Raw genomic sequence first — 18358 nt, forward strand, 5'->3', positions numbered from 1 at the left:
TCTTCTGGCCGGAGAAGCATCTGCAGTGGTACCAGCTCCTCTGTCTTTGGCGAGGCAGAAACCAAGTCCTCCCCAAGCTTGGGGCAGGAGGTAGGAAGCAGGTTCCAGGCCGCGAGGGAGCCAGTCACAGGGTTTATGTTAATGTGGGCCCTCCCCCAGCCGGCGCTTAGCCTATTACCCAGGCCCTGCCGACAGCTTAATTACCGCCGCAGCGAGCCTCGGCCTGCCTTCCATGGTTCCCTAAAATAATAAGGATGGCGTCACCGACTTCCCGCGCCATGTGCTCCCACCCGTGCCTTCAGAGCTCTATTGTAGGAAACAAACAAAATCCAGAGACCCAGATGCTTTTTTCTTAGAGAGATTTTTTTGTTTTTGTTTGTTTGTTTTAAAGTAAGGTGGGACTCTGCCCCTTAGTTAAGATTTTAAAAGATCTTTAAGAGGTATGGAGACCTGAGTCTTAGCTACCACTGAGGCTGCAGAACAGCCTCCTATTAGCAGAAACACGAAAGCTACGTGGTTGATTCCCCGGTCTTCCACTGGGGCCTGATTTCCGATCAGAGCAGCGGCGTGGTGTGGCAGGAGAATCATGCAGCTTGGGGTTCCTGGGCTCTTGGCCAACTCTGGACCTTGCTTCTTCCTCTAGAAAAAGAGAGCTAAACTAGACCAGCATTTTGCAAACTGTGGGTCACATTTTTTTAAAAAATTATTTTTTAACGTAATAGAAAAGAGTACTTGTAACAGGGTAAGTTTTGTTTCAGTGTGTATGCCTATACACACACAAAAACGTGTGCTGAGCCAAGGTGTTAATGTATTTTTTATTGTGGGTTGTGGTCAGAAAGCCACTGACCTAGATGATCCTGAAGGCCTTTCTAAGCTTTCGAAATGTCCAGCTTTTCCCCCAGAGCCTGACTTTTCCCCCATGGAACCCGACTGGTTTTTGCATCTTTTGCCACACTGACTGTTAAGCAGAACTAGAGATTTTAGGGACAGAACCACAAGCATCTATCACTGCTATCGATCACCTCTGAGAAGAAGCCCATTTCCCCTCAGCCTCGGTGTCTCAAACAGTTGGTCTTCGAGCTAGAAACGGGATCTGCAACAGGGGATGGCCCATTTAAAAGCTGACCTATTTAAAACCCATGAGCACCAAAAAAACACGGGGTCAATCTGATTTAAGTCTTCTGTTGGAAGCCTGGGACCTGAAAACTAAATTGGTCAGGGACTGACAAGGTTGAAACCAAAGCTACAAATATTTATTACATTCTTGTTTGGTGAAAGAAAAGAAGATCAGGCTTCGAGTTTCGTGGGACAAACTAAACAAAACAAGGTGTAGGTATAAAATCCAGCAGGGGGTGTCTTCTGGGCACAGCATCTTAGCCGTCCAGAACGTGGAGAGGCTTCTGTTCCACGAGGAAGCCTTGAGGGCAGCAGGGGTGACTCAGAGCTGCGGGCCTGCCTTGATTCCCATTCTTGTGCCTTGACTCAATCCGCAGGCCGTGGATTGGGGAATAGGCAGGTGGCTTTTTCCAAGCTGGGGATGCTCTAAGTGCATTGTTTCACCTAATCCAACCCTAAGTGGTGGACACTATTGTCATTGGAGGAAACGAGCTCAGGAGAGGTGAGATGATGAGCTTGCAGTGGGGAATTTGAACTCGAGCCAGGTGCGTCCGACTCCGGAGCCTGCCTTCTGCCCACCTGTCCACATTGCCTCAGGAAGTGCTGGAAAAATAAAGAGCAGCGCCCTCTCGAGCTTCCTTCTCTCTGGTTCTGGCCTTCAGAGGGCTCTGCTTTAGGCCCAAGCTGTCCATTTAAATCAGGGCCAACTTCATGGACATGTGACCTGTGTGGTCACACAGGCTCCATGCTTAGAAGGTCCCTCCCTGCTCTTGGGTTTAATGCGCTCCTGTCACTGTCTGGGAATTCTTAACAATTTTTGAGCAAGGGGTCTCCCGTTTTCATTTTACACTGGGCCTTGCAAATTATCTGGCCGGCCCTGGCTTTGCTCTAGTGCATCCCCTTTCTTGGTCTTTCTGGGTCCCTCCTGCCTGTCCTTAGTGTGCCCATCCTCTCGGGGTAGAGGCGTGCGAAGCATGCACCCTGTTCCCAGCCTCGGGCCTGCTACGTGGCACAGTGGACTATAGTTGTTTACCAGGGGTCTGTCTCCTCCTAGCCCGCCACCACACCTCTTGCTGGCAGGGACCCCCAGCTGTGGCTCTCCGTCACCTCCGTGTCCCCTCAGCTGCTCAGATGGACAGTGTCACAGGAGCTTGCTGGGTGGAGAGAGGGGTTTCTTACGGGCAAGAGACCTGAGTGCAGACCCTTGGGTCGGGTCAAGAAGAGGGTGCACCACTGACCTACCTCCTCTTGGGGCTTGTGTTTACCTGGGGGGACACGAAACACACGAGAACATGTTGTTGTTATTGTTTATAATGAGGGAGGGCTCGTTCAACGTGTATCGGACTGGTTGCACTGTGTCCCGATGCTTTGTCTCCCTCTGCATGCCCCCGCACCTAGTGCTGTGGCTGGCACGATAAACAGGAACATTTGTTAAGCAGTTGCTCTGGTGTCCGCTCCCTGCTAGGCTGATTACGGAGAAGGACAGTTCCTGACCTCTAGGAGGATCGGATGCTTAATACACGATTAAATGATTCATGCGGCAGCTGCCCTCGGTGCCCCAGGATGCTCAGAGCTGGGTGCAGAAGGCTTCCTGGGGAGGTGGGCTTAACTAGATCTGTAGGCGAGTGTGAGAGGTGGGCAGGGGACGATGAGATTGGAGGAAGTGGGGAGACGTCGAGAGTGGAGGGCCTCCTTGGGTCAGTTTAGGACCTTGAATTTTTTCCCAGAGGCAGCGGGAAGCCAGGAATGTTTTCTAGGCCAGAGTTTGCACTTTATAGGTTAAACAGATATCATCCTCCCCTTTCTTCGAGGCAGAGCCTGAGACCTCGGGGATCGAGTCAGAGTCATTCAGCCAGCCAGGCCTTGGCCTCCGGGTGGGGGCCTCTTCCCAGTAGTCCAGCATTCCCACTGTTACATGGACCCCATTTGGAAGCAGAAGCAGACTTAGAGTGACTTAGATGACCGTGACCAGGACTGCAGTGCCGGCAGTAGAGAGGAATGGTCAAATGTGAGAGATCTGTAAAGACAAGATTTCACAGTTTTGAAACAAGCAACGGGTTGTTCCTTAGAGTAATAATGTGTTCGTGTTTATCACAGACAGTTCAACTCCCCTTGGTGAGAAATGACTGCTGCGTCCTTGCTTTGGGGACAAGTTTTTCAGGAAATGCCGGAGCCACGCAGTCTGATTTCCTGGGAACCTCAGTACCTCCCCACTACTGTCTCCGGGGGGGATGGGGGGTGGGCGCTGAGTATGAATATGCAGACACTTCTTGGGTGTTAACGCTGGAGGAATGAAGCAAAGGATCCTGTGGAGGGTTTTTGGGGTGATTGAAAAGTTCCCGATAAAAGCAGAGTAATTCCAGTTTTGGGTTCTGGAGAGAGTAACCGCATTCGGATATTTTTAAACGGCCAGTGGAGTTGGGAGAGAGTCTAAACCCAAAGTACAAATTTTCAGTTTAATTTTAACTTTGCACTTAGCTCACACCCATGGTTTGGCGGGGAGAATGGGCCTCACTTTTTTTTTTCTTTTTTAAGCAGAATACACCCTGGATGTAAAAGGGATGTTCTCTTCACATGGAAGGGTTTGCAGCAGCAGCAGCAGCGAGCAGAGATGGGAGGAAGCGGGCTGGAATTGCAGCAGGGTTTCAAAGTCAGTTTAAGGAAGGTTGGGGTGGGTTTGACGTTTTGAAACACGTTAGCCTGCCCTGGAGCTGTAAGAAAGCGTGGGCTTGTGTGGAAGCCGGTGGAACAGGGGGTGGATGGAATACCCTCCACAGGTCAGCTCTTGGGCTGGAGTTTTTGTTTTTTCCTGTTTGGTGCGTTACGGACACTTACTTCACAGGCTGCTTACTTGCCATACCCGATGTGACTCATCACCTCACAGAGAGGCAGTGGGTTTCCCCCGATGTGGTTTGGCCTCTCTGGTGTAAGCCTCAGCCCACCCCTCCCCTCTTTGATCTCTCCCCAAACTGGGCTGAAACCCCGCCAGGAAGGAAATGCAGAAACCATGGGGATCCCGGAGGCCCCACAGACCTGGAGCAGCCACCTGGACTTCCAGACACCACAGGCCTTCCCTCCCGAGCGATGGGAAGCAGCCTCTTTCTCCGTGGGGAAGAGCAGGGTCTCAGGCCCCCGGGCCCCTCTCCAGATCCTCCCCCACTGACTGCAGTGTCATTGGAACGGGGGCTGGGTTAAGTTTTGTGCTTTGGTTACCGAGGAAGTGTAACCAGGGTGGGACCGCTGGGAGTGGCCCCCACTCGCCGGTGGAACAGTTAGAAGAGGGGCCGAAGGGGGTGTAGGTGCCGTCAGGGTAGCTTGTAGGATCAGTTGGGGGTCTGTAAGAGCCTGTGCCCTGCACTTGGGAATAGCAGGGAAACCCTCCTTATCTTGCGGCAACACTGACCATCGCGGTCCATTAGATACCCTCCTATGCCCATTCCTGGGGCTTTAGGATCTGTGGTTCAGATGTGGCTGTGAAATGGGAGAATACCCCAGGAACAGCCCGTGGAGCGATTGTGAGGATTAAACGAGACGGTGCCTTTGAAGAGTGTGCCTGCTAAGGGCTCTGGAAAGAGCCCATGATTGTTGTTAATAAAAGCATTAGTAGTGGTGGCTTGCATATTGTCCCCGAGAGGAATGGCCACCAGTTTGGGCATGGTGCTGGGAGCTGGAACCTTGGGTCTGTCTGTAGAATTCCCAGGCAGCATTGTGCCTCTCCGGGACAGAGGCTGACTTCCAGGAGGAATTCCCTTGACTCCACAGCACCATCTCCCCCTGTTACTGAGGGCTCCTCCTTGGCTGATGGCCGTAAGAGGAGAAGCCCTTGACCCATCTAGAAAAACCACATGTCTGAGATCTTTGAGGGTGGACTGGAAGCCCTTCTCATTTTTGTCTTTCTTTGGTGGAGCTTAAACAATTCCCAGGGCCTTCCAAGGAAAGGAGTGACTGGAGGAGCCACTCCAGTGGCTGTGTGACCCCAGCAGTAACTGCAAACGAAGGGGAGGTGACTCCCCCTCCCCCGGGAAAGTTGATCTCCCTCCACTGCTCCCCTAAGGCCTGGTTTCCTGGCTCTACACTGATTTCCTGCCCTAGGGCAGAAGGCCTCATGGGATTTATTCCCAGACACACTTGCAGTGACCTTGAGAAAGGTGGCTTGACCTGGACATCCCCTCCCCTGGGGACTGAGAGAGTGGGAAAGAACTTAACTGCCCCCATCCCAGATCCAAGGGAAAGGTGGGCCCTGGCGCTGGTGCTTGAGCCGAGAGCTTGCTAGCTCTGGGTGAGAGCTGCCTCGCCTGGCTTTGCCCCTCCTGGCAAATTGCTGTAGTCCTAGACTGAGCAGGCTCGGTCTCTCCACCAGGGAAGAAGAAGGCAGGGCAACTATTGGGTGCTGTGGGCCAGACATGCCCCGAGCGCTCCTGGTCTGACCACTGGCAAGGGTGGACTGAGGAGCCCTGCTGTGGATCTGTTCCCCCGGGTTGGCCCGGGGATGCCCGAGTAGGAGGACCACTGAGACAGACGGTCATCCTGGGCCGTGCAGGAAGAAGCTGGGCAAATGGGCCTGCTGAGAGGCAGGGAGCAGCCCTGGACAGGGACTGCTTAGAATATGCCTGTCTGCTTATCTAGGAGGAGAAAAGCCTGCTCCCTGCCTCTCAGCAGGAAATGACAACGCAGGGCTGCTATGGAGAAGGACGGGCCTGTACCGAGTGACCCATGGGTGAGAAATCCGAACCTGTGGGTGGAAGTCCCAGGGATGCATCATATCCAGGTGAAGTCAGTACATGTTTCCTGGAGGCTGCAGGGAGGGGGCACGTGGAGATGCTGTGTCAAGTGCCAGGTGCAGCCAGGAGAGATCACCTTTAAGGTGCCTGCCAGCCCTGGAAGGCCAGGGAGCAGCCCTCTATCAGCTCAGGACAGGAGTGGATAACCCTGGGCATCTCTCTGGAGGGCCAGGCAGCCTGGCGTCCCTTGCTGACTCCCCTGGGTCATTTCAGGCCTGAGACCTGAGGACTCTTCCTCAGCCTGTCTCCCTACCATCTGCGCTGGAACCTGCAGCCAGGTCTGCCTTTTAACAACACAATGAGACGGTAGCTCTTTATCAGCTCTTTCTATCTCATTTGAAATAAGGATTTAGGGCCCAAATTTTGAGTAAGAAGAGAAGAGAGGGGAATCTAAGAACTCTAATAGGGCAAAACCACCTCCAGGGAGTTGGCGGGGGCAGGCAGGGCCACAGAGGTGCCTCCAAAGACTAACTCTTGGACTTTGCCAACCTCAGCATTTCTATATGGGTCCATCCTGGGTTTGTGGATATCCATTCTCTCCTTCCACATCTGCTCCCAGGACCCTGAAGAGCAAAGTCTAGAGCCGTGATATTCCATATGGTAATTTACGTGTGTCTCTTTACACTTATATTGATTAAAACTAAACAAAATTTGGGACTCTCTGGCAGTCCAGTGGTTAAGACTCTGCGCTTCCACTGGTTTGACCCCTGGTTGGGGAACTAAGATCCCACGTGCTGTGCGGTGTGGCCAAAAAAAGAAACCAACTAAATAAAATGTAGAACTTAGTTCCTCAGCCTCACCTCGGCGGCCACATGTGGCTAGTGGCTCTTCTCTTAGTTGGGTTTCCATCGTCGCAGGAAGTTCTGTTGGTTCTGGTGGACAGCGCTGGTCTAGAGGATGGAGAGTTGGAGGGGTCCCTGGTCTGTGACCCTTACAGTGGGGCCAAGTGGTGAATGCCAGGCCGGATGGGCAGGCTCTGACCGTGGTGGCAGGGACAGGTACGAGTGCAAGCAGACGGGGACGTCCTGGGAGCCGTCCACGGACACATGGAGGTGAAAGGCCCGTGGGGGGCTGAGGAGGCGAAGTCGTAGGTAGCTGGCCTCAGTAAGACGGTCAGGCGGGACCGTGGTGGGCGCTGGGAGAGGGGCTCTGATGGAATGGCAAGGCCGAGAGGTTGCCAACAGTGTTATGGCTGGTACCGTGGGGAGCTGGGGGCTGAGGTGTGGCGGTAGGGTTGGAACGAGACACCGCCCCCAGCCTTGCCGACAGCAGCGGGGCTTATTGCGTTTGTCTTCTCCTGTCCGGAGGGGCCCCCTGGTTCTGCAGCTCCGTTCACCGCAGCGCTCCCCTAGGTCCCCCCAGCATTGGTAAAGGCAGAAAGAGCAGGGTGGGCGCTGGTGCTGCGATGCTTCCTGGCCTGCCTCCTGCCCTCCCCCTACCCCGGCCTCGGCCCCGATTTCTGGCCCAGTTGGTTCACGCCCTCCTTCCCTTTCCAGGTGAAAGAGCTTGTCCTGGACAACTGTCGGTCAAATGAAGGCAAAATCGAAGGCCTCACAGATGAATTTGAAGAACTGGAGTTCTTGAGTACAATCAACGTAGGCCTCACCTCAGTCGCAAACTTACCAAAGTTAAACAAACTTAAGAAGGTAAATAGAGCGGAGGAGCGTGTGTGCTGGGGAGGCCGGGCTGGGGAGGAGGGAAGGGTCATTGTTCCACATTGAGGGAGCATCACTGAAGGGGGGAGGCCAGGTGCGAGCCCGCCTGCCAGGTCCTTCCTTAGCCAACTCCCTTCCTGGCCTGTCTGCGGGGAGCCGGCCGCCTGAGCCCAGAGCCTTCATTTTAAAAGCCGTTTCTGCTTTTTCTCTCCCTGCCTCTTTAGCTTGAACTAAGCGATAACAGAATCTCAGGGGGCCTGGAAGTATTGGCAGAAAAGTGTCCGAACCTCACGCATCTAAATTTAAGTGGCAACAAAATTAAAGACCTCAGCACAATAGAGCCACTGGTGAGTCACTGGGGTCCTCCCCTCTCCACCGGGGTGGGAGGGATTGATATCAGGGAATACTACTTTTGCATTTGTACAACATGCTTTTTTGTTTTTACTCTAATTGTGTGCCATGAGATAGAGTCGGGGCTCCTACTTCTGGTCCGTCCGTAGAGAAACTGAGGCCTAGAGAAGTTAAAGAGCTTGACCAGGGTCGCACAGTTAGAATGGGCATCGGGGTGAAGGATGCTGCAGGACCCAGGTCTCAATTTCTGGTCTAGTGCTTTTCTTCTTATAGTTTCTGCTCAGCTTTGGAAACCCGAGCTGTCATTTCTTTAGGCTTAGAGCATGGCTTGTGCCCTTCACTGGTGAGAGAGGAGCCATCCGGGAATTAAGCTGACCCTGGAGGTGGTCACCTGCTTTCTCCTTGGGTCACTGGCCAGAGGCTAGCACCTCTGAACCGTGGGAGGTGGGTTGGTCCTGACACAGGCCCCCTGGGATGACAGAGAGCCGTGTGGCACGGGAGCCCCATGCAGGCCTTCCCCTGTGGGGCGTAGAGAAGAGGGACCCTGGTCACCAGTCCTGGGTGTGATGGTGACCAGGGACTCGGAGATCTGGGCCGCATTTCCTCCTCCGCTGGTCCACATAGAGCTGAGCACACCCCAAACCTCACGATTCACTAGCCAGAAAGGGGCAGGTCATGGTTCATGGTTAGAATAACAGTTTCTACATTACCCAGATCTGAATGACTGTATTCCCTTGACTTCAAGGAAGTCAACTGTAAGATGTATCACTGATTCATGATAGCTTTTTTGAAATGTAGAAATAACTACCGCATTAAATTAACACTTACTGTAAATACATACGTGTAAATACATACGTAAGGATTACTTCCTAAGCCATGCACCTTAGAATCAGGGAAAGGCCATGGGGCTATTTGGCCAAGTGTGCCACGTCTCCCTTTTCTGGGTATATAGAGCGGCAGTTGGGGCATCTCTCAGTTTGTGTTCTTGTCCAAAACGCGTTCCTTGCCCTTCGTGGATGCTTGAAGGGCAGGTTGATGGGCCAGCGTGGCAGAACGGGAAGCTGGCATTTCTCCTCCCAACTCAGACTTTACCTGCTCATCTGTGGCCTGGGGTCAACTACTAGACTATGCTTCCCATTGAACTTTCTTTCAGGTCTTCCACCAATTTCCTTGGGGAAAGCAAAGCTATTTTGATCTACCTGGAAGCCTTGATTTCATAATTTCACTATAAAAGGAAAATACCTTTGAAGTTCTGTATATGTGTGTTTTAGTTGTGATTTGGGTACCATTATAGATCAGTCTCTCTCTCCCCCTCTCTCCCCCTCTCTCCCCCTCTCTCCCCCTCTCTCCCCCTCTCTCCCTCCCTCCTCCCCCCCCTTACCCAGACCACACATGGTTTTGTACCTTCTTCCCTGATTATCACTGTGATTAATGTGTTTTACTCATTTCTGAGGGTGGGGGAACTGCCTTTGGTTGGGGGGTGCTGGCCTCACCCACCCAGTCCGCAGCTCGGACTCCTTCCCTGCCCTTGATCCTCTGCTGAGAGTGACCGGGTCTCAGTCACGAAATCTCAAGAGAGCAGCCTCATTCCTGACATTGACCCTGAGGGACAGTAGCCTTAATCACCAGTTATGCCTGGCCCCACTGGAACAGGGACTTGGCCCGGGGTGGGGTTCCTGCGCCTTGAAGACGTGTGAGGTAGGAAGTCAGGAGGCAGCTGTTTCTTGCTAGATGTATGACCGTTTTGCTTCCTGGGCCTCAGATTCCAGCCACCAAGTGGGTATAATATGGGCCTAGAACCCATCGATACATAAAGCTTTGATAAAGCAAATTGTGTTAAGTACTATGGACAAAATCTGGATGCTTCACTGGTTTTTCTCTTGTCCTTTTTGCCAGGCAAAGAGTAAGAGCCCAGGTCTGCCCTCTACTTCCTTGTCTGTAAAATGAACGAATAATTATTTCTGCCTTATCAGGGTCATGAGGATAAATTGAGTTAATCCATAAAGTGCTATGTTAACTGCCATTATTATTATTATTCATAGAAGGAGGTAGTTTGTTAGTTCCTGTGGCCTTTTCAGTTCCTCTCTGGCTCCTCAGTCACAGGGGCAGGCAGCAAAGCTCCTGGCTGATACACCAAGAGAGCCCCGGCTTAATTTCAGGTGCGTCACTGTTACGGCAGGAGCTGTAATTGCAGAATAAAAGTGTTGGCGTCGGATGAGGCTTCGAAGATCCTCAAGTCCAACTCCCCATCTTCCACGTGAATGAACACGAGGCCCCCCGACCAGGGCTGAGACAGCCGGGCAGGGCCAAACCAGAGTGTACTCATCACCCGTGAGCCTGGAGCTCTGCACGCCGTCTCACCTCACCCCCATCTGTCTCCCCACCCCGCCTCCCACGCCGCTCACTGTCAACTTTGTTGTTTGCTTGCAGAAAAAGTTAGAAAACCTCAAGAGCTTAGACCTTTTCAATTGCGAGGTGACCAACCTGAACGACTACCGAGAAAACGTGTTCAAGCTCCTTCCTCAGCTCACGTATCTCGATGGCTACGATCGGGACGACAAGGAGGCCCCCGACTCGGACGCCGAGGGCTACGTGGAGGGCCTGGAGGATGACGAGGAGGATGAGGATGGTGAGTGGCGCCAGGGAGGGGCCAGGCGAGGCTTTATGGGGGGGCGGGCTGGGTGTCAGGGGGCCCCCACCGGCCCCCGAGGGCTATCGACCTCTTTCTAGAACTGTGGAGGGGAGTGGGCTGTCTGCTCTGTTTACTGTTGTCCCTGGTCTGTCTCATTGATGGAAGCCCCTAAAATAACAGGGCCTGAGCCCCAGAGAAACATCCTGAGGTTCTCCAACTGCATAATAACTCCTTAAAAACCATCTGAGTCTTCCTTCAATTTCTTTCCCTTTTCCAAAGTCCCCCTGAAAATGAGATCCTACAGTGTCTCTCTATAGTGTGGTGCTGGACTCAGATACTCTTCCAGGGAGGGGATGAGCGGATGGAGGAAGGTGGGGTGTGGCCTGAGGGTCCCCTCTCTCCATCTAGGGTCCGGTAGTGGAGATGAGGTCCCAGCTGGAGAGGTCGTGGGGCCCCCAGCTGACTGCCGCCCACGGGACCACATGGTAGGACCTGGGGGATGAGGACTCAGGAGCTCCAGGGCCCAGGAAGCAGAGGAGGCTGCAGGCAGCACGTTGGGCTCCCTGGTGGTGTGGTGAGCAGTCAGGGACCACAGGAAGGAAAGAAGGAAGAGGAAGGAGAGCCTCGCATTTCCCTCCCACGCTGCCAGCTCAGTGCGGCTTTCCTGCAGGTCTTTGTGGCCAGAGTAAAGTTGAGGGTTGAGACCTTGCCTGAATAATTCAGATGTAAGAGTGCTTTTCCCTTGTTAGGTGGGAGTATTTCACAAGGGATTCAGACACCCTGTTTGCCTTAGTTTGTTCCATCTTGTGATGGGACAGAAAGGTCCCAGGACTGGAGCCCTGAGACCAGGCTTCTAGGCCCAGATCTGCCGCTAACTCCAGGTGTGACCTTGAACAACTCACTTCTCCCCCTCTGGGACTCAGTTTCCTCACCTTTAGGGCAGCGCGTTTGGCTAGATGCTCTTTGTGAATGAATTGACGTCTCAGCTGTCCCAGGCCTGTAACTTGGTTCTCTGATCCGGCATTTTCTCTCCCATCTCAGCCTCCACGAGAGATCTTTTGTTTTCGTAATACTTGGGAGGAGGGCTTACCTTTGGGATCATTTTAGGATGCTTATCTTTTGGGTTACTTTAGGATGCGTTCAGTCACATTAGAGCATCCAGGCTGTGGGCCTGGATGGGCGTGGGAGAGTCGTGGGCCCCACACCTCTGGTGCCAGGCCCCGGGCCTGTGCTGTGGGAGGGAAGGGCCAGCTCACCACCAGTTTGTTCTTGTCCCCATTCCCACTGCACAGAGGAAGAGTACGATGAAGATGCTCAGGTAGTGGAAGATGAGGAGGACGAGGAGGAGGAGGAGGAAGGTGAAGAGGAGGATGTGAGTGGAGAGGAAGAGGTGAGAGGTTGGGCTGGGCAGGGAACCGTCTCTCAGAGCCCCCCTCACTTACCCTGCCGCCTCTGAGTCAGTCCCACTAACTGCCTCAGTGATCCGCCTCGGCAGCCGGGAGCCTGGCTGGGAATTGAACCCACTTCAGGGCCTGTTACTGGGTTGGTCTGGGAGAGGCAAGCCTTGCAGCTGGCCCTGGAAAAGAAAGAGGGAGGGGATTCATCTGCTGGGGCAAGCCTGGCACTTGTTTCCACATGAAAATTAGTTCCTGTAGAATCCACATCCCCTTTTTCTACCTCTTTGCATTAGTATGTTAATTCAGATATTCAGTGAGCACTTACAGTGTGCTAGGGAAAATCAAAGACTGCCTTGAACTGGTGGGTAATAGGATAAGACACTGCTGGATTCCACATCAGAGGGTGACAAGGGTCCCCTGTACACAGCGGATAGTGCCATTATCCAAACACTGTCTGGCATCATTTTTTAACAAGGTCTGGGATGTGTCTGTGACGGGGTGGATCCCAGCTTCTACCACTTGCTAGCTGGGTGTCCCTGGACAAGTGCCTTGACCTTCTGAATCTATTTCCTCATCTGTACAGTAGGTGTCATTTTACAGCGGGGTTGTAAATAGGGATCAACTCACTGGCTTAAGAGGATAAAATAATTTGTAAGTAAAATGTTTAAGGACAAGGGAGTGTTTGCCCACTGGCTGCTTTAGGCTTTCACACCCTTCTCCAAGGTCCTGGCTCTGTGTGCTGGGTTTTGTGTTTGGATGTTCTGAGTCTTTCAGTAGCAGAGTCATTTTCCCTGGCTTTTCAGATTTCTAAATCAACTCTTGCTAATTGCAAAACTTAGACCGAGAGAGGTTTAAAATGATGACAGCATGGACAAGGCACCTGCCTTCTCCCCCCGTTCCCTGTCTCTCTCCATCAAGGGCACAGATACCTGTCTGCCACACAGACCTGCTCAGGCGGGATCTCCCAGCCAGCCCCGCACAAGCTGGGGAGAGGCAGGTCGGGGTTAGTGAGAAAACTGGTGAGATAGGCTTGGTTCCCGTCAAGTTGTGCTGCTGGGTGTCTCTTCTACCCAGGTGTAGGCTGCTAGGCTCACCTCTGAAGAATATTGTGTATTTTAAAAATAGAGACCTAGCAAAATAGGCCCCCCTAGGACAGGGCAGTAAGTCATGTTGGCTAATGGATATTTCGTCTTGCTCTTCCTGTCAGGAGCCGCCAACATGTAGAGGTTGTTCTTGGTTTGGGGTTGGTTTTCTGCTGTGGTTGTTTTTAGTAATCTCATTGACTATCTGCAAATTTCCAGCTTCCAGTAAAGGAGAGCTCACACACACACACACACACACACACACACACAGTCTTAGCAAACAGACTGATTAAGGAACTATTTGGTGACATTATGAAAGGATATTTCCCTTGACAAAAAGAAGTCTATTGCCAAGTTCTCATTAAACAATGGGCTGCCTGGTACTTTAGGAACAGTGTTCATGCAGAGATTCAACTAGCCTGGATCTACCAGAGCAGCGTGAAGCGTGGTCCTGTGTTGAGGGTGAATTCACATCCCTTGCTGAATCTCACGGAGGTGGGAGTGATGTCCTGGGCAGGGGGTGAGAATTGTATTTTTCCTCCCTCCAAGTGACCCAAGTTTGCAAGACGGTGAAGGGGCTGCACTCACCCACAGACTGGGGTCTGGACTGGGGTCTTCTCTTGAAGCCAAAACTAGAGTGAGGACAGATGAAAGCTCGGCCTACTTCACACGATGGAGAGTCGGCTGGGAAACTTGTTCCCCTAGGAGGGCACACTGCGGAGCTGCCTGAGTTATAGGGACTTCAGGTCAGGAATTCTTAACGGGGGATAGAATCCACCCCCCTCTGCTGACATTGTTTGCAGCTATTGGTGTGTAATGTGGGTATTTTCTAGGGAAGGGGGTTCAAAACTTTCTACAGATTCTTAAAGGGGGGGGTCCTTGATACAAAAGAACCTCTGCTTTAGGTTCACCGGTGCGAAGCAGGTCCGTGGGAGCTCTGAGGGGCTGGGGGCGGCCCCTACCTTTCTGAGCTCGGTGTCAGGGAAAGTGGCATCCTCCACGTGTCCCATGGTCGGGGCGTTCCTAATGTCCGGTGTCCATCTTCTCTCCTAGGAGGATGAGGAAGGTTATAACGATGGGGAAGTAGACGATGAGGAAGATGAAGAGGAGCTTGGTGGTACGGCAGCGTTTTTACTCTCCGCGGGTAGCAGGCTGGCCCCCTCAGTTGACAGTAGATGACCTGGGTCCTGAGGACCTGGCCTTGGTTTGCCAGGGTTGGCAAAGCGTCCTAGACGTACGGTCCCCTGCTTTCCCAGCGGGGGGGTTGAGTAGGAGGCAGGATCCGTGTTTAATCTGCATGCCTTTTCCTTACTTTTCCAGAAGAAGAAAGGGGTCAGAAGCGAAAACGAGAACCTGAAGATGAGGGAGAAGACGATGACTAAGTGGAATAACCTATTTTGAAAAATTCCTATTGTGATTTGACTGTTTTTACCCGTACCCCCCCAAATCCCGCTCCCCGAAACTTATTTTTTTCTGATTGTAACGTTGCTGTGGGAACGAGAGGGGAAAAGTGTACTGGGGGTTGTGGGGGGAGGGAGGGGGGAGGGGGTGGAATAAAATACTATTTTTACTGCCACTCTTTATTTTTTTCCCCTACTTTTTCTTTGTGTCTGTTTTGTCCCTGATAAATTTGCGATAGCTGAGTACACACACAAGTGAGCGTTTGTTCCTTACCCTCAAAGAGGACGGTTTGGAGATCTCTGACGTTTCCTGGTATTTCCCGAGTCTCTTGAGTTGGTTGGAAGGCCATGGCTGGCCTCAGTTTGGTTTCCCAAAGCCCAGGAGGGGCTGAGCACCAGCCGCATCTTACCTCTTGTTCTGGTTCCCGTGATTTCCGCCTTTCTTGGGCCTGCTAGAGGCAGCCAGCGCCCTGGTTTGTAAATAGCAACCTAAAGGCGTATTTTGGCACTAGTCGGGGGATCTTCCCCATCTCCCGTCCCCTTTCCCTCTTCACAGGTGGTGGTGGGCTCCGCTGTCCTAAGAAGACTCTGGTGTCACTCTTGTGATGAGCCAGAGAGCTGAGAGCAGCAGGCTTCTGAGTTAGGAGTAAAATGGATTTGGTAATTCTAATTAAAAGAGAAGAAGCAAACCCTCAAACTTCAACCTCTTTCAAAGATTAAAAAAAAACTGTCCTATCTTGTTCTGTAAAATATTAGAACGCTTTGTTTTACAAAATGACAAGAGAATTCTTCTACGTGTCCTTCTGTGCTTAGACCATTTTTACTAACCTAAGCACAGGAGACGCTGCTGCATGTCAGCTGGGTTTTTTTTTCATACACCCGAGCACGGAAAAACTAACGCAAAATTGTATTTTCTTACCTAGTGGAAATCTGAAATGACTGCAAATTCCTAGCGAATGTACAGGTTTGCTTTCCTGTCCCTCTTCTGGATTGCTTTTGAAGTGACGTGTGATCCCTTAGCCCGTGTTTCATCTGTATAAAAGAACATCTGCATCGGTTTTCCTCCCCCTCAGAAGAGCCAAACTTTGAGTTTTATGTCTGTTTGTCATTGATAAATTTCAATAAATCTTTTTATACAATTTTTTTGGGGGTGGCTTCTTTGAGTCCAACAGGTCATTGATCTAGGATGAATTCCAGATAACCTGCTAGCTGATGGGGGTGCAGGGGCGAGCTTCACATTGGTTACCTGATGAAATCGTCTTTCTTACAGGATATATAACCTGATACACTAAGTCTGGGTACTTTGGGTCTCAACTTGAGACTCGGTGGTGTGCTGTCTTCATTAAAAACTTCATTTGGGCAGGGAAGTGGGTGTGGTGATGTAAAGAGAGAAAGGTATAAAAAGAGTTATTAAAAAACACTCACCAGGAAGGCCAGCCTTGGGACCTTACTTTGAATATCTTTCATTGTTTTGTTGTTCAGACTGTAAAAAGAATACAGGAAAACCTGAGGAATGTACACAACAAATTTGTTGCTTTTTTCACTTAACGTTAATTATAATTTCTCTACCTCTAAAGAGTCTTTACAAGCGTGTATCTGAAATGGCTATGTAGTAGTCCATTAACTATTCTGATTTGCTTAATTCTAACCAAATGGTAAGATGTTTGGGTTATTTCCAACCTACCACTAGACATTCTGTTATACTTTGCAGCGTCACTACACCAAAAGGTGACATGTATAAGGCTCATGTGCAAGGTTCCATGTTTTCCAGAAGGGTTATACCAATATACTGTGGTAGTTTATACACATATATTCATTCTCAGCCATATGGCCTTGAACCTGACAGCAAGCCCTAGATCCTGTGTAATTCCAGCAGAATGAGGTGTTCTCAGGAGAGACTGACCCACCCCACCCCCTGGGTGGTACCCTGACACCTACTGCCCTCTTCTTTGGAGCAGACAGACATCCTCTGGCTCCAGGTGTAGGCTTGGGAGGTGGCCTTGAGGCCAGGTCCTATGCTAGGCATCAGGACTATGAGGACGAACTGGCCAGGCATGCTCTGACCCTCCCAGAGCTGGTGAAGGAACATGGCAGTGGAGTGAAATCCAGAGGCACTCAAGCCTGGACTCAGGTTTTCTGGCCCTGACTCCATGGGGACTTTAAGGATTGGTTAACTTCATGTAGATATGGAAGTAAATGCTATAAAATGTAAGGTAAAGTGGATGATGATGGATGGGTTCATGCTGATGGGACCAAGGGAGGAAAACCCTATCTATGTCAGTCATATCAAGCAGTTACATCAGCACCTGAGATACGGTCTTGTGCCCATTTTACTGATGAGGAAAACCTAGGTCCAGTGACTTGGAGGTAAGAAGAGGGGGAGGCAGGGTTAAACCTGTTTGGGCTATTTCCATTTCATCGAACTTAGTCACGAATGGCAAGGAGGAAGGGGACGCTCATCCAGAGGGGGAAGGCAGTAAGAGCTGACCTTTATCGAGTTCTTGTTGTGTGCCGGGTCCCATGCTTTACGTGCAGCATCTCATTCATTTGAGATGAATCCTCACAACCACCTTAGGTGGGTGCCATTGCCCTTGTTACACAGGTGGCTCAGAATGTGATTGGCCCAAGGTCCTGCAGCCAGAAAAGAGAAGCATCAGTAATAAACTAGGGGTGTGTGGTTCCAGCACCAGCCCTCTTGCCTTCCACTAGAGTGCCTCCCGTCGACTCCTCCCCCAGCTGCAACCACCCGTGTGGGCCAGCTGTGTCGAAGCAGTTCCTCACCCCCTGCCCAGCACAGCCCCGGTGACAGGTTTCCCCACCGGGTCTAGTGAATGCCATAGGATGGATCCCTGAAACGGAAGGGCCCTTAGAAACCACCTAGTCATCAACCAGCCCTCTCACTCGATGAAAGAGGAAACCAAAACCCAGGGAGCGTAGGTGACGTGCCCAAGGTCACCCTGCAAGGCAGTGCCAGAGCCCAGCTGGAGCCCAGGACTCCCATTCCTGGGCTTCTGAAGCACCACATCTCTCGCAGCTGCACCGTGTGGTTGCGGGGAAGCCCAGCTGTCATGGGATGCAGAAGGTACACAGTGCAGTGTCTTCCAGAACACAACCGAGCCTTGGGGGACAGGATGTAGTGAATGCGTGGCACATCTCTCTGTTTCATGTGGCTTTGGGGCGCAGCCTATGTTTTTAAATACTCACAGTGGGTAGTATCTGGGATTGATCATCCCTGAAAAGGGTGTGCATTTCTTGGTAATGTGATGATTCTTGATCATGAGTTCCTACTCTGTGTCATGTGCTATATCCGTCGCCTCCCTCATCCTCATGCAGATTTCCTAGATGTAACCAAGGCTCAGAGAGATGAGACAACTAGCCTCAAACCTATGTCTTTCTGATGCAAGAGACCTTGTTCTCATCCACTGTGTTGAAAGAGCCAGGCAGATGAGGGAAGAGGGGATGAGCAATTCAGTTTGTCTCATTTGCTGACTTGAAAAGGCTGTTTTTATCCTGATTCAGAAACTCATTGTTCTTGCTTGGAAGGATTCCCAGTGGATCCCTAATAAAGCAGCTTTGGATAATGGCTGACCTGAGTCCCTGGACCAGCCCTTGGACAGGCCCCTGTGGCCGGCTGGACCCAGGGGTGAGCGGGGCCAAGGAGAGGGCTAGAGATGGTGGGACAGAGGAGGGCAGGTCTGAGGCTGAATCGTCCTGAGGTCCTCAAGATAGCCACGAACATGCCAGCAAGGGGAGAGACTGGAGAAAGATTCAAACCCGATGGGGCATCTGTAGACGGCTAACTGTCTCTGACTTGAGGAGCTGATGAAGGAGACATCAGTGTAGTTGCCGGCCAAGCATCAGTTGCTCTTGGTCTGGCAACAACACTACAAGGGACCGCTGGAAGGACTCACATGGATGTGGACCACTCCCATTCCTGAAGCTCA

The 18358-nt window shown here is 51.6% G+C and overlaps 1 protein-coding gene across 1 annotated transcript in view; it reads left to right on the forward strand.

Annotated features, from left to right (window-relative positions):
- ANP32A (acidic nuclear phosphoprotein 32 family member A) overlaps positions 1–15555 on the forward strand; it is a 39425-nt gene extending 23870 nt beyond the window's left edge. The window contains exons 2-7 of the mRNA XM_030875133.2: positions 7394–7543; positions 7777–7899; positions 10334–10532; positions 11828–11925; positions 14068–14131; positions 14335–15555. Coding sequence (XP_030730993.1) covers positions 7394–7543; positions 7777–7899; positions 10334–10532; positions 11828–11925; positions 14068–14131; positions 14335–14396 — 696 coding nt within the window. The 3' untranslated portion in view covers positions 14397–15555. The remainder of the gene's footprint in view (positions 1–7393; positions 7544–7776; positions 7900–10333; positions 10533–11827; positions 11926–14067; positions 14132–14334) is intronic.
- The last annotated feature ends 2803 nt before the right edge of the window (positions 15556–18358 follow it).

Source organism: Globicephala melas, chromosome 2 (genome assembly GCF_963455315.2).
Source record: "Globicephala melas chromosome 2, mGloMel1.2, whole genome shotgun sequence".
Classification (NCBI taxonomy): domain Eukaryota; kingdom Metazoa; phylum Chordata; class Mammalia; order Artiodactyla; family Delphinidae; genus Globicephala; species Globicephala melas.